At 37.4% G+C, this 13,148-nt stretch overlaps 1 protein-coding gene across 4 annotated transcripts in view; it reads left to right on the forward strand.

The window, feature by feature from the left end:
* The window catches only part of nudt14 (nudix (nucleoside diphosphate linked moiety X)-type motif 14), a 63,196-nt gene extending 50,342 nt beyond the window's left edge, over nucleotides 1-12,854 (forward strand). For 2 of the 4 annotated variants that reach the window (XM_062034896.1, XM_062034894.1), the window contains one exon: nucleotides 4,685-12,854. In XM_062034896.1, the coding sequence (XP_061890880.1) occupies nucleotides 4,685-4,934 (250 nt within the window). In that variant the 3' untranslated portion in view covers nucleotides 4,935-12,854. The remainder of the gene's footprint in view (nucleotides 1-4,684) is intronic. The other 2 variants (XM_062034895.1, XM_062034897.1) reach the window with 2 other exon arrangements.
* The last annotated feature ends 294 nt before the right edge of the window (nucleotides 12,855-13,148 follow it).

The following is a 13,148-nucleotide window of genomic DNA, read 5'->3' on the forward strand; positions in this document are numbered from 1 at the left end:
AAGCAGATTTCTATATAAGAAACACTGTAAATATGAATAATGGCTTCCATCCTTGACAAAAGTCCATATTTAGTGAAAGTTTGTACACTTTGAACACAATATAAAGTGCTATACAGTACTGTGTATCAAACAAACATAACAAGGAGTTGATGCATCAACGTTTTCTTTATTAACAAGTAGGGCTGTCAAGAGATTTAAAAAAAAAAATCAGATTAATCACACTCTTGAAATGTAATTAATCACGGGTTATTATTTGCTTGGATAATGAAAATCTGCTTAAGAAAATACCCCAATATTTGGATACAAATGTCATACAGCAACGTTATTTAAGTAATGAAAGTGAATGACTTGGTGGTGGTCGAAGGGGCCGTAGGGCCAAATTGGCAGCCATGCTTCCGTTAGTCTACCCCAGGGCAGCTGTGGCTACAAGTGTAGTTTACCACCATCACTGTGTGAATGATGGGTTCTCACTTTTGTGTGAAGCGCTTTGAGTGTCTAAAAAAATAAATAAATCTAATCCGTTATTATTATCACTTTGACATTTATTAACGATTCTTGATGGCAAAGATGGCGACAAGAAGAGAAGTAGAAGAGAGAAGACGCTGCCTTCATACTTAACTACAAGGTCTTTCTTGTGGTGATTCCCCTCCTTCTTTATCAAAGTGTTGGTACTCACAACTTTCTTTGGGCCAAAGGTCTTATTTTGTGTACTCCATTAAAAAAAATCACAGAAACTTTCTGGAGGTTACATGGATCCTGCTCCAACACAAAGAAAGGAGACAGACAAAGAGTTGTTAATCTTTTTGTATGCCTTCTCTGAACAAAAAAGACACGCCCACACACAATAAAGATGATTACAGGGGTTCCCTGAATGGACTCTGTGTATGTCCCAAATCTGAGACAACCACTACCCATTCTTCATAGACACTGACTTGAGTCACCAATAATACTAGTTTGATGCGCATAAAGTTTGACTGTACGATAACCGACACGGTAAACGAATCAAACCTTTAGGGAAATTTTTTGTTAAAAACCGAATGAGTGTGGCGTACAAAAACCAAGATATGACTGTACATTAGACTTATAAACTGATACCTCAACCTACGAGCTCAGACGGTTCCACGATCGAGCTCCTAACTCAGCACAAATCAGCGCTGCTTATTAAAATGAATTTCAATCAATTTAGTCCGCGCTTTGCCCTTCCAAAACAGCACACTTTTACCATTTAACATGCCTTTTAAAAAGAAAAACTCACTTTTAGATTAAAAAAAAATTGTTCGACAAACATTACAATAGCATGTACTACCAACAACTACAGTAGAAATAATGTAAAAATATTGTACCGAATTTACCTTACTTTTGTTAGTGTCTCCTATGCGCTGATTCTCCGTTGTGTAACAATCGGAACTAAGAAATAGTTTTTTATGTTGCACATGGACAGACATCTTTGAGTGAGGGACCGGAGAGGTCAGTGTTGAGAACAATTGACAAATCAAAGCTGGTCAAGTCATGTAGACCGAACAAACTGAAACACAACCCCGGCAGCTTCTTCGTGTTTTTATGGATAAACGTCCATTGTTTGTGGCTTTGTTGGGCTGACTCCCCGGGGCGGCTAACCGGTAGGACATGTTTGTTTCTCTGATTCAGTCGTCAGCTTCTTCTCCTTGGCACTAACTTTCTCCGTTCCTGTGGACAAATACTAATTCAGCCAGCAGAGGGGAAGCTCATAACTCAAACTTTGCTCGCAACTTAAAGCGTATCTTAAAGTACTCGTAAGTTGAGGTACCACTCTACAATAAGATAATCATGATCCATATTCTGATGTATGAGAATGTATTTTTGTAAAATTGTGGGCCTGGAGGTTTTACTAAAGCCGCATTCAGGTCATTTTGGCACAAAACCCTGTTCACATCAATCATTTTGCAAAACAGTCGGAACAGAATATAGTAGTACCTCAACTTAGGAGTTTAATTAGTTGTGTAATGGAGCTTTTGAGTGTGTGACGTAGCTTTTCCACTCAAAACACCTGCATCTCAAAGCAACGTCTCACATTGAAATAATTGAAATCATTTTAATTGGTGTTTTGCCCCCCCCAAAACTGCACAATTTTAACATAACATGAAAAAGAAAATCAAACTTTTTTATAAAAATATTGCATGAAAAACAATACAATGAAATGCACTACAAACAACTACAGTAGTTTTATGAAGTAATGTGATGATAATGTCCAGCATTTACCTAGGACTACTGTGGCATCTCCTTCCAGCTGCTATTCCATCAAACACACTGAGCGTTTTTTCCATATTTTTATGGATAAATGGCGACCCGAATTATTATTATTTTATAGTAGCAAATTTGTTATATTTAGCAATCTCTTTTTATTTTATACAATTCTGCACTTTAGTTCTTTTCTGTTGTGTCCTTATACCCAAATAGGGAACGGAAGCGGGTTGAAAAGAAAAAACATGAGCGCGGCTAATGACTACTGTCCGTTTAAAAAAAAACAAAGACCCCAAGATGCCGCAACCAAACTTGATACTGTTACTTGATTAGCTGTTAGCATGCCTCTCCCATTGCTCAGTGATCACTTCTTGTTTTGCTGGGTTACCAGAGCGCGAGTGCGTCTCTTCATGTAACCAACCTTGCTTTGTAACCTTTGGGTTTTTTCTGACCAAATATCAAAAATACATATACAAATACATATGTATGTTTTTGTTTTTGTATATGTATGTACTGTATGTATATGTACTGTATATGTATGTATATACGTATACACATATGTATATATTTGTGTGTATATATATATATAAATGTATATATGAATGTGTATATATGTGTGTGTGTGTATGTATATGTGTGTATATCGACTGTTTTATCAAACACATTTTTTATTTATATATATTTGTTGATTAAGTGTCTTAAAACTGTATCACACGATAAGTGTTTTATATCAGTTGATATCGATAATTATTGATACTTTTTAGAGACTTATCGAAAATATGGACGAGGAGAAAAATAAATTTAAATGGAATTATTTGTACTGAAAATGTAACCTTTGTCTGATTATATTTCCCTCAGCTGTGAAGGTAAAAAGGAAAGGAAAACCCTCAATGTAAACAAATTCTAAAATCACATTGAACACTTCACAGTAACATCTTAAAATTAAGGTGCAAAAATAAGGAATATGTAAGAAATGCATAATGAAGTGTAACAAAATAGTGTGAACATTTAACATAGAGAACTATTTTTTTACAGTTTTAATGCCAGGAAGTTGAGGCTGTGAAACATTTAATATGGTCTGTTATTCTTATTTAAAATGGAAATTAATTTATGTTCCGCAGTAATTGATATATTTTGTAATTTATTTTATTTATACATTCCTGCACTGGTTCCTACCGGTTGTTTCCGTGATAATGTTGATACTGTGATTTCATTGGCTGTTAATGTGTCCCTTCCATCACTTCCTGTTTTGCTCGGTTACCAAAGAGGGAGTGCTTTTGTTCATGCAACCAACCTTGCTTCGTAACTTTCGGTTTCTTCCGGCCCAAAAATATTGAACGTTTTATCGAACGCATTTTTTATTGATATAAATTACGTGACTGTCGTGTTATACATTGATATTTTCTATCGGCCCAGACAAGCAAGATTGGATGTTTTGGGCGGATCTTACAGGGTTCAATGATGCCTTTGCTGTGCCTACCAGTGGCTGGAACGCTTGCAGTGTTTCCCACACATTCATTTATTTGTGGCGGCCCGCCACGAAAGAATTACGTCCGCCACAATATATATATATATATATATATATATATATATATATATATATATATATATATATATATATATATATATATATATATATATATATATATTTTTATTTTATTTTATTTATTTAAATTATTTATTATTTATTTTTTTTTTATTTTTTTTTTTGTCCTGTCCAGCTTCTCAGGCAAATCATATAGTTGATGTAGATGCCCATATCGGCTGTTCAGATTTACTTTACAAAAGAGAAGTGTAGGACACTTCTCTTGTTGCCTTATTTGTATTTGACTTTATTAAATGTATTTATATTATCATTTGGTGCAGCCGGGCCGGAGCAGGAGGGGATAGAAAGAGAGAAATTATTATGTTGCTGGTAAATAATATGGTTGTTGTAGTAGGCTAAAGTTAAATTATTTAGTATGCACTAATTAAAGGGGCAGAACTTTAAGAGACATTTTAGCTTTTATATTTTATAAGATATATTTTTTGTAAGAACCACAATTAATAAATATATTTCAGTGAATAACTTATTGTTCAAATCTGTATATAAATATGTACATAAAGTGTTGTAATTATATTGTAAAATGGATGGATGGATGGACGTTTAAAACAAAACTGTTATTATTAATTAGTAAATATATATTTTTTGAGCCTTTTTAGAGAAAATCATATCATTGTAGTAAATTATGCAAATTACTCGATGATGTCATGGCGACCACGCCCATAGCCACGCCCATAACCACGCCCCCACCACCACAGGTATCTTGGCAGTTTATGGGAAACACTGGCTTGTTACTAACATTCACAAAACAATTCGCAGAGACAAAGCTCTTATCTCAAAACACTCTTAAGTGGAGGTACCACTGTTGTAGTTTGGTGGAAAAACACATTTTCCGTTTACATTTGCCTCTTCTGTCTCCAGGTCGGGCGTGGGCGTCACAGGCGCCAATCAGACCATGTTCTACGCCGAGGTGTCCGACGACAACTGCGTAAGCGCAGGCGGAGGTGATCCGCGGGAGGGCGAGCTCATTGAGGTAGTCAAAATCCCGTTGCACGAAGCCATGACGTTCGCCTACAACGAGCGCATCCCCAAAACCATGGGTGTCATATTTAGCTTCATTTGGTTCCATAACAACATGTCCCCGAAGTACAAGATCTCCACCAACGTGTAACCACTAGTAACTTTTATGTCAAATCACTGGCCCAGCACACCTACTCGCCTCCTCATAGCCCCTCACTTTTTTTTTTTTTCCGCCTATTTCGTCAATGGCACGTGATGACAGGTGGACGTCTGCCAGCTTCTATTTTGTCAAACGTTTTTTGTGTATTTTTCCTAAACGCAGACTGCCTCAGCAGGCTGTCACTGGCACTTTTCTCCCCCAGTTGTGTGTCATTTTTCCTGAAAATGTATGTTGCCAGGCATGGAAAATGGTATTACATATCCCTGGTTTTATGTAAACGAATGCTCCACTGCTAAAACTTTTGCGTTGACACAAGCTTCAGCTGCAGACATCTATTTTTTGAACTACTGTGTTGACCCCTATTTTTCAATGCCCAGTTTTGGAAAATATATATTTTTTGAAATGTGCCCTTTGAAAACTCTTACTTAAGATGCGGTTTTGGAAAAAAAAAAAAAAAAAGCAAACAGCGGAGCATTCCTTTACACTGCGAGCCAGTAATGCAAAAACTATGCTTGTCAATGGCGGCGGCCTTTGATCATGGTGATGGTTGCACCGTGTTGTTAGCAATGCCTCAAACAGTTTCCTTGTTCTGCAGACTTTTAATTGATACCAACACAATACACAAATATTTTGGAAATTTATCAACATACTTGCAGATTGTTGCTTAGCCCTGTTAGCTTAAGCACAGTTTGTGTGATTGCGTGAGTACCAAACACAATGAAAGCCACCCTGAATGGTATTGAAGTCCTGCTGCACCCAACAAGTAATAAGAACGTGAACGACTCCGTTCACATAAAGGTTGGTTTTGATTCCATTTCGGTTGCGTCAGTTTTGCTGGAATGAAGTCTGACTGGATAAAAAGAAAAAGAGTAATCTTCATGTGTTGGCTGACATTCTAATCATATAAGGCGATGTTTAGGTAGGACGTCAACTAGTTAACTATCTGTAGTAATGCAAAAGAATTGCTGCCTCACACACAAACTGGATCCTACTTTGCTGTTCGCTAAAAGCTCAGGTCCTATAATAAAACTTTGCTCCGGTTCAGGGAGAATCTCTGGATGTGTGACGCTGACCAGCATTTTAATATCATTCTTCAAACTCGCTTGCAGCAAAGTCTCCAATCGTCCTACTATCTATGAGTATTCCTCCTCGTTCGAATAAAGGGCTGGTACCGCATCGTAATGTTACGCATGTCAGGTGGAAGAATTTCCCACCATATCTTAAGTTTCCTTTTGGACAGTATGCAAAAACGTATTGTAGATAACCAATCTCTTGAATCCATGATTGCAATCAGATCATGTAAGAACCTCTCTTATGGACCTGAGTGACTGAAATAAATGTGTTGAACTGTTATTGACTGAACTTTAACACAGAAATGTAAGCTGCAGACACCATGTGAAAAAACACGTTATTTGTTGCAAAATAAGGTGACAATCAACATTTATACGCGGTCACTTCCTTCACAGAGTAGGTTGGAGTAATGATCTCAACAATGTTAGTGATAATCCCAGTTTTTGCAGAAGCAATAGAATAGTTCCAGGTGTCCTAGTGCAATAATTCGGTACAGTTTGGGTTTTTGCCGTGTTATTCTCACCTGCACAATTTCTACAAATATCAGCGATACTCTCCTCTGTGTCTTTTCTAGGCATTCCTTTATGCAGAGTTGAATGTTTTTGCAGTAATTTTGTGAATTCTGAGGTAGTCAAGCACTCACACAAATGCATATAAATGTCATTTCTCAACATTTGCAGCCCATATAGAATACACAAAAAAGGGCAGAATGCTATGATATTGTGACGATGTCAAATTGCAATGGACTAACTATTGCCGCTTTCTTACTACGTAGTACTCGTTTTAGCTTGGCTCCAGTTACTTTGGTTGTTTTTTCAATGTATTTATTTTTTCCCAACATGTGGCTGTTAACTACAGTAAAGAAATCATTTGAAGAAAAATATTGTTAGTTTATTTTTGTAATTATTATTATTATTTATATTATTATTATTTTTAATAACTACATTTATTAAAGAGGAGATTGAGGGCCACTGCAGCAAAGTGGAGACTGTGGAGTATGTTACCGCAGCGTCCAGAGATGAGGTATGGCAACAGGGTACGCTAATGTTAGCATGTGTGTTTACTGTAATAACTGAGCTAAAAGAAATATTGCACAAAATAAAATGCCCCAAAATAAGAAAACTAGCACATTTTATTTGTACAAAATGTTGTGCAAAATTGATAAAATTGTAAAAATTATTTTTGGACAAATATTTTTGTTCCCGGACAAGTCTATAAGGCACAGGTGTACACATTGAAACATGAAATATTTACACAGGCGCCTACCGGAAAAGTCATTGAGCACAGTCTTTGTCCCTCTCCGCTGCCTTTCGTGGTCCGTTAGTGGTGGTGGATTTCCATTCTTTGTATTGTCTGTTTCCTTTTTCGATAGCCCGGTTGATCGGCTTAGGCTGTGGGGCTGCGTCTTGCGCATTTTGTATTTTCTGCTAATGATAAGGGTGAGTCCATAAGGCGCTAAATGGCTGACTAAATGATTGTGTGCGCGCGTTTGATTTAATGTGAACAATTTCATTGGCCCATCGTGACCCGTTGCAATTTCATCGGTCTGATGCAGGGGTGTTCAAAGTGTGGTTCGGGGGGCCAAATATCGCCCCGCAGCTCGTTTTTTATTGGCCCTCAGCAGATCATAAAAATTAAATGAATTCATTGTTATCAAGATGTTATTAGTTATGCTGTCAAACGATACATTTTTAAAATCAGATTAATCACAGTTTTACATTTGGATTAAGTACAAGTATTACCATTGGTATAAACTTGCTTACATGATATCAATTGACGAATGATTCTATTAACTTAAGTCACCAATGCAATTTTGTTGTTAGAATTGATAGAAGGTAAAAGAGCAAATTTATTTGCGCGATTAATCTGCGTATATACGTGATTATTGCAATATATTTTATAATTAATCGTAAGAGTTGACTCGTTTTTTTCTGACATTCCAAGTTATTACATTACACACACTTTCTTTGTCGCGTATAACACAAAGCTAACGTGGATGTTTTGTTCAGGTAGCTTTGCATGTATTGACGCAGACTTGGTTGCTTTTAGCATCTTTAATCTACAAAATGTATCAAAGTGGCCCCCACGTCCTTCAACTTTACTTTACACAGGCCTCGCTGGAAAAGGTTTGAATGGTCTGATGTGACGAGGCTAAATTTATTGGTGGCATGTGAAGCTTCTGAACCCAGAAAATCTATAAATTAGCCGCAGCATTGTATAAAACTAAGGGTTCAAAGGGTGGGAAAGAAGTAGCTGCTTTCCGTCCGGAAATTACAGTATTTTTGTTACTTCTATTCAAAAACCGCTCAACCAATGAGCAACCTGCAGTAGTGTACACCGCCCGCATGGACCGGGTACTAGAAATAACTATTTTTTTTCTACAAATAGAAACACTAAGGTGAGCCAAGTCGGTACTGTGCAGTAAAAAAGGGCCGTCGTTAAAGCCTCCAATCAGATTTTTTTGATGTCATCCCTTTGCTGCTCACAGCCCACAGGGGCCTACTTTAAATAGTATCTGAGGACTGCCATAGAGCATTGTTATGATATGCTGTGATGTACAATATCAATCGTTATAATCTGGAGTTAGGTTTTATTTGGCATTTCTCACCAAATTCTTGCAATTTCTAAAGGAGTTGCACTTTCTAAGGCAGCGACACTTTATCCGTTTTTTTTTGTGAGACAGGTTTTTTAATTTTCATTTTACGTTTTACCACAAAAATGTCCGATCCTGTGCAAGACCTTAACTTGTCAAAATGTAATCCATGTTTGGAAATGTTAAAGGGATACTGCACTTTGCCTATGAGTCACAATCCTTATGTAAGACAAGAACAGGTATGTTTTTATATTTTTATGCTTTCTATATGTCAATGGGAGCTCCTCTACTCTGCCCACAAAGCCCTCTGAATAACCATCCAAAAACCGCCAACACTGCTCTATTTGAATATCGTGATCTGAATATTAACTAAGTATCAGCAATATTGTTATTGTAAGACAATCTATTTTTAGCGGCGCATTGATCACAGAGAGCTAACTAGCCTATGCTGCTGTATTGAAACGTTGAGCCGGTGTCCTGCTGCTGCTTCATCCTCTGATTTGGTAAAAGTTAATTCTAGATTATAAATCACCTGGAGAGTAGAATGTTGTTACCATAGACCGAGAAGTGGCCATCTTTGACATTCAACTTATACCCAAAGATGGCGAGAAAGACACAAAAAGACGCTTGTTTGCGGCAACTTTTTTCACAAGGATGATTAAGTCTTCATCTAAATGGGAAGTGAAAGCAGACATTGTGCAGTACGTGATTGTTTTAGTATGTTCATTGTTTGTATTTCTTGTTTACCACTTAGCAATACTGCTACACGATGCTTTGTGTTTCACTAAAGATAGATCTGTTAAGCACACAGCTCATCCTCCATATATTCAGGCTCAAAAATATAAGGTTCTGGATCATAATTTGTCCAAAAGTAGTCTTTGTTGTTTCTCACAAAGTCTGCCGTGAGTAGTAGATTTGCTGTTGTTAAAGGGAAAAGTAAACGTTATGCGTTTGTGAAATTAATACGCCGCTGTATGCTTAAAATGAGCAAAATAAGTAAATATTTCTGTAAATTCCGGACTATAAGCGGCTACTTTCTTCCTAGATTTTGAACCCTGCGGCGTATAAAACGGAGCGGCTATTTTTTTCCGCTAATGGCCCTAAGGTTTTGTGTTCAATAGTTTGCATTAAACTAAAATGCTGTGTTACTGTCTGTGCCATGGCGCCAAATTTTGGGCGAGTTTGTTTACTGCAGGTATTGCGGGTTGAAAATGTAACTTCCTGTTTTCATGCGGTAAACAAGAAATAAGCATCCGTCGCGTTTTGCTCGAAAGGATTCTTCACTCATCACTCCAAGCAACCTTTTTAGGTTTCACAGTTTAACTAAAAAATGTCTTACTTACTGAACCGTCCCATGTGTGATGTCTGTAGGAGTGTTTCCATGCATATTTGTACGTGCTATGGTAACGTAATCAAGCTCGCATTGTTAGCATTAGCTCATATGCTAACATGTTTACCAGAGTCTGTGTTAGTATTAATCACTTACTTTTTTGTATTGTTTCAGTTTCACAAATTCCTAAGTAAGTTCGCCAAAACGTTAAAGTACCAATGATTGTCACACACATACTAGATGTGGCGAAATTATTCTCTGCATTTGACCCATCACCCTTGATCACCCCCTGGGAGGTGAGGTGAGCAGTGAGCAGCAGCAGTGGCCACGCCCGGGAATCATTTTTGGTGATTTAACCCCCAATTCCAACCCTTGATGCTGAGTGCCAAGCAGGGAGGTAATGGGTCCCATTTTTATAGTCTTTGGTATGACTCGGCCGGGGTTTGAACTCACAACCTACCGATCTCAGGGCGGACACTCTAACCCAGGGGTGTCAAACTCAAATACAGAGTGGGCCAAAATTTTAAACTGAACAAAGCCGCGGGCCAATGTTGAACAAATTAACCTTTTAATAGGGACCCAAACAAGTTTTGCATTAAATATTGAACAAGCAAGGCTTATATAACTTTATAGTGACATGCAAAATCGAGTTTCAAATAATTATAATAATAATAAAAAAATATCAATGGCATATCAAATACAATTTAAATAAAAATGTAATCCCTCTTTTCTATTTGCAGCCTTCTGAGGTAAATATCAACATGAACTTTTTCCACAGGCTAATAAATTTGAAAATTAAATAACAATGAATAAACCAACCATTGAGGACTTTAAACTGCTCAGTTTGCAACAATGATCTAATCTGATGTGCCCAAGCCAGATACCTGCCATCTTTTCTTGGATGCTAGTTCATTAATGTCGGGGCTCAGGCTTTGAGCTGAGGCAACCTTCATTATCCAACGAAGGTGTTCATCAGTCATTATATCTCGTAGTCCACCCGGACCACAGTCTTGGGGGCGTGCCTTAAAGGCACTGCCTTTAACGTCCTCTATGAGCTGTCGTCACGTCCGCTTTTCATCCATTCTAACAACGTGCCGGCCCAGTCACAAGATATGTGCGGCTTCTGTACGCACACACACGTGAATGCAACGCATACTTGATCAACAGCGATACAGGTTACACTGAGGGTGAAGCGTATAAAAAACTTTAACACTGTTACAGATATATGCCACACTGTGAATCCACACCAAACAAGAATGACAAACACATTTCGTGAGAACATCCACACCGTAACACAACATAAACACAACAGAACAAACACCCAGAACCCTTTGCAGCACTAACTCTTCCGGGACGCTACAAAATACACCCCCCGCTACCACCAATTTTGGCCCGCAGGCCAGAGTTTGACACCCATGCTCTAACCACAAGGCCACTGAGTAGGTACAGGCACTGTTTGGAAACAATTAAGGTATGTAAATAAACATTTACAAAATATTCCTGTGTAAATACCTCATGTAACAACGTATGTATGTGCGACTTATAGTCCGGTGCGGCTAATATATGGAAAATGTTTTTTTTCTTCTAAAATTTTGTGGGTGCGGCTTATATCCTGGTGCGCTCTGTAGTCCGGAAAGTACGGCATATGTTATTATGCATGTGTCTGTTACTGCATTCCATATATATGTACAGTGTGTATATAAAACGTTGATGGAGGTTTTTTAAAACGCTTTATAGGCGAAATAGAGCGACTCCAATTGGCTTCATTGTTAGTTGACTTGTTAACAATTTTTTACAATTTAGAAGGGATTTAAAGAAAAAAAGCAAAACATTCTGTATGTGTTCTTGTCTTGCATCGGGATTTTTATTGATAGGCAAAATAGAAGAAAAAAAAAAGTGCATTTCCCCTTTAAGCGACATCACACCTTCACAATATCTGCACCTTTGCAATTTATTTACAAGCCATTCTTTCCACAGTCGAAAGTGACGTTTGCCACTAAAAAGCCATATGCTCGCTCTCTTTTAACGCTGGCGAGGTATGCAGCTGGTGGTTTTCAAATTCCTCCTTGCCTGCGGTAACTATAGGACCATGAGCTCAACGTTAAAGACACTTCTACCTCCATCACTCAGGCACACAACCCAACTATTTTGTGCCTGTTTGCTGTCTAACACGGCGCTGACATATCCGACTCTCAGCATCGCATCAGAAAACCACTTCATCCAGCACATTTCAGTGTTGTATCTTATTCCTTCCCCATGACTATGCTGTAGTTGCTTCTTTAACTGTGACTGTTTCTTTTATATCTCTGCACTTTTCTTTTTTTTTTTTTTTTTTCATGTCGCTGCGATTTCTTTGATAAAGGTGCTAAATGTTGTGTCCTATTTAGTAAGACAGGTGGAGTACTGTTAAATTAGGAGTTGATATGCGGACGTCGCAGTTCATATATTAACTGTTTGTCTCACTTTCTTCATTAGGCACCACAGCTTTATTCATTTACCTTTTTCCGGTTTCTTTTTAGCAGACTGGTAGCTGGATTTAGACAATCTACAGGAAAGTAATCCGCTATAAAACTCTTCATATTGACAAGATATTTACTGGAAATACAAGGTATTTACATTTTTCTTTATCACAAAGTCTTCAGTCATATTTTTATTGTCTGACTTTCTTTCTTAAAAAAAAAAAATGTACACAAATACGTGTTTTACGCTTTATTAAGAGTGTTGGATCTCTGTGCCCGTTGTTTTTCGGTATTGTTCCAATTCAGTTCATTCTACTGACTCAGTGTTAATATAGGGTAATTTTGAAAACATGACTATTGGTACAAACAAACGGTATACATTCAAATAAGATACTTTGCATGTGCACTAACTGTGATGGATTAAGCTGAAATAAAATGGGTGCAATACCCAGAAATCATTTTGAGACGATGTCTTTTGTGATGATTTGACAACATCTTTGCCTTTTTCACAACTTCAGGACACTTGCACAGCCAGTTCAAGAAAATACATTTCTTTTTTAAATCCTGCTTTTTTTTTTTTTTTAAAGAAATCACACTCTGTTTTGACACTTTTAATGACATTAATGTAACAATATTGTGTTTGTTTGTTTTTTCTCCCCAAGAAATTTTAGAAATAATGTTCCAGTGTCAAGATGTCTCCTTCATACAACTTTTATTAACTGTACAGGCAGGGGCGTCGAAGTGAAGGGGTA

This window comes from Entelurus aequoreus, linkage group LG23, assembly GCF_033978785.1.
Source record: "Entelurus aequoreus isolate RoL-2023_Sb linkage group LG23, RoL_Eaeq_v1.1, whole genome shotgun sequence".
In the NCBI taxonomy this organism is placed as follows: domain Eukaryota; kingdom Metazoa; phylum Chordata; class Actinopteri; order Syngnathiformes; family Syngnathidae; genus Entelurus; species Entelurus aequoreus.